Below are 2,735 nucleotides of genomic sequence, written 5' to 3' on the forward strand. Positions count from 1 at the left end.
TGACAGTTTCATCAGCTGAGTGCGGGCTACGAAAACAAACAGAGAAATTTCTATTTCAACTCACCGGTTCAACCGAAGAATGATAAAATAGACGATTACGCCTTCCCTAGCAATTCACTATTTTTATCTGGAAAACTGATATATCATAAAGTTAACGTTGGACTCTACAAGGTGATAAGAATAATTTTAAGTTATTACAGTTACAGATTTTAGGTTATTTATTCATTAGCACAAAAGAAGAACAGGAGTTGAAAACCGAAATGGAAATACTGAAAGTCAGTGGCTACGAGGCGTTCCATGAGACTGTGGAAAAGTTAGCACATGAAAAAAGCAATCAGATAAATGTGTATTTCACAGGTGAGAAGGATGCAACCGGCAAAAGTTGGTGCCCCGATTGTAACGAAGGTGAGTTGTCCATGGAGAAATCATGTAGCACATTTATATTAGTTTGAATTGTCTCATCTATAATTTTATAGCCGAACCTTTCGTGTTCTCAGCACTAAAAGAACATGCCGATAAAAACTCTGTTTTTGTGGTTGTTGATGTTGGACCCCGTGCATTGTAGGTTGATTGAATTAATTGATTGTAATTCAAACTTTAAAAGGGGAAATTATAAATCTCTGGTTTTAGTTGGAAAGATATGAAGAACCCTTTTCGAAAAGATTCAGTAGCGCCCATCTCTGTTATTCCTACACTCCTGCGCTGGAAGTCACCTGCACGTCTTGATGGTGAACAATGTGCGAAACCATCGCTGCTTGAAATGTTCTTTACCGAAGATACGGATTAAAAAATGACATTTATGTGTTCAGTTTAATTTCAGGACTATTGTATATTAAAACAAATAATAAAATTATATATGTGAATGAAATTACTAGATAACACTTTTTTGGCTGTACCTCAGACAGTAACTATTTAACTTTCTAAAGAAATTTAAGTACAGACACCTAATAAGAAATAAAATAAAATATTATTGCACTAAAAAAATAAATAATTAATGTTCCGAGTTCAGCATATGCTTCGGACCTGAAACATCAATATTATAGAAAATGATTACTAAAAGCTTATAAGTACATTTGGGAACGGTATATAATTCTTGGATACTCAAAATAAATAAATAAAACGAAATGCGCGAATTTTATGTATGTATGTATTATATCGTTACAATAGCTAAGTTTACCGAACTGACTGGCAAAAATTGCGAACGATAGGCTAAAACAAAAGCATGAATGCAGCCTTTCTGGGTCTACCGCTAGATGAGTTGGACGAAAACGACAGGTGACTAGTGGGCTGCTGCTCCAACAGGACTCGCCAGAAGATACGAGCTGCCAGATCTAAAAATACGATTATTATTATTTTTTTGGGCTATATACCATATAGCTCTAACTTAATTAGCACGCGGGCTACTAAAATTACGAGAGTTATTAAGCACATGTATACAAGACGAGACATTTTTCTAATAGCGGTCGCCCCTCGGCAGGCAATGGCAAACCTTCGAGTGTATTTCTGCCATGAAAAAGCTCCTCATAGAAATATCTCCCGTTCGAAGTCGGCTTGGAACTGTAGGTCGCTCCATTTGTGGAAAAACATCAAGACGCACACCACAAATAGGAGGAGAAGCTCGGCCAAACACCCAAAAAGGGTGTACGCGCCAATTACATATATATATATAATATATATATATATATACAGGGCCGTGGAGAGAGTATTCGGGCCCCGGGGGGAACTTGAGATACGGGCCCCTTCAAATTGTTTTTATTTATCAAAATGCGTATTATGTTATAGTGAGCCTCGAGTCCGGGCCCCTCTGAAAACTCCGGGCCCGGGGGAAAAGTACCCGAGCCCCCAGGCCCGCCCCTTAATGACGGTGAGTGCCGTGGTGGTGCTGTGCACTCTTCGGAAACCATGCTAGTGCGAGGCTGGGGTCAGGTGTTTCGTAAAGAGTGGGTGTAGAAGGGCCTCAAGAGTCTTCACTGCTGGAGAAAGGAGAGTTATCGGGTGATAAGACTCCCCTTGGTTGGCGGGTTTCCCAGGCTTCAGTAGTGGGACCACTCTCCCTAAATTCCACTTATCAGGAATGATGAGAGTGTCCATAGACAGGTTGAAGACCTTGGTGAGATATTCTTCTCCCAATGGACCCAGCTTTTTCAACATCAGCATGTTTAGTCCGTCAGGGCCAATGGCTTTGAATGGTTTCATGTGTTTGATGGCCCCCTGAAGCTCGTCGCTGGAGAAAGCAAGTGGTGCACTGTAGTATGACAGTTTGTGCAGCCGTCTGGTGGCACTACGCTAGGATCTGTCGGCCGGAGGTTGCAGAATAAATTGCCGGCTAAAATAGCACGCACATCTCTTCGGATCCGACGAAGTACGACCGTTGAAGGTGCTATCCACCTTGTCATTGTGCTTCGTCGGGTTCGACAGGGACCTTACGGTGGACCAGAGCTTGCTCACACCAGAGGTGAAGTTGCAAGACTTCAAATGCTCTTCCCGTTTGTTCCGCTTGTATAAGGTTACCAGTTGCCGTATCTCGGATTTGAGATCCTTTATCCGAGGATCCCCTGGATCGGCCTGGCGTAGGCGATCACGCTCATTCGCCAGAACAGCTGCTTCAGCTGGGAAATTGGGACGTATGTCCTGGATCCTTCCAGCGGGTATGCAGCGAGCAGTTGCAGCTGTGATCTCCTTGCGGAATGCGTATTCGCCTACGTGCACATCGGTGGGAATGGGGAGAGCGGCGA

At 42.7% G+C, this 2,735-nt stretch overlaps 1 protein-coding gene across 2 annotated transcripts; it reads left to right on the forward strand.

Annotated features, from left to right (window-relative positions):
- Nucleotides 1–868, forward strand: LOC128856636 (thioredoxin domain-containing protein 17-like). Of its 2 annotated transcripts, none has more exons than XM_054091950.1 (4): nucleotides 1–171; nucleotides 214–405; nucleotides 477–561; nucleotides 631–868. In XM_054091950.1, exons 2-4 carry the CDS (start codon nucleotides 261–263, stop codon nucleotides 785–787), a joined length of 387 nt encoding a protein of 128 aa, XP_053947925.1. In that variant the 5' UTR covers nucleotides 1–171; nucleotides 214–260; the 3' UTR covers nucleotides 788–868. The 2 variants fall into 2 exon arrangements, with proteins under 2 accessions (XP_053947925.1, XP_053947924.1); XM_054091949.1 differs by having other exon boundaries at nucleotides 2–171; nucleotides 230–405.
- Nucleotides 869–2,735: the final 1,867 nt, after the last annotated feature.

Source organism: Anastrepha ludens, chromosome 3 (genome assembly GCF_028408465.1).
Source record: "Anastrepha ludens isolate Willacy chromosome 3, idAnaLude1.1, whole genome shotgun sequence".
NCBI lineage: Eukaryota > Metazoa > Arthropoda > Insecta > Diptera > Tephritidae > Anastrepha > Anastrepha ludens.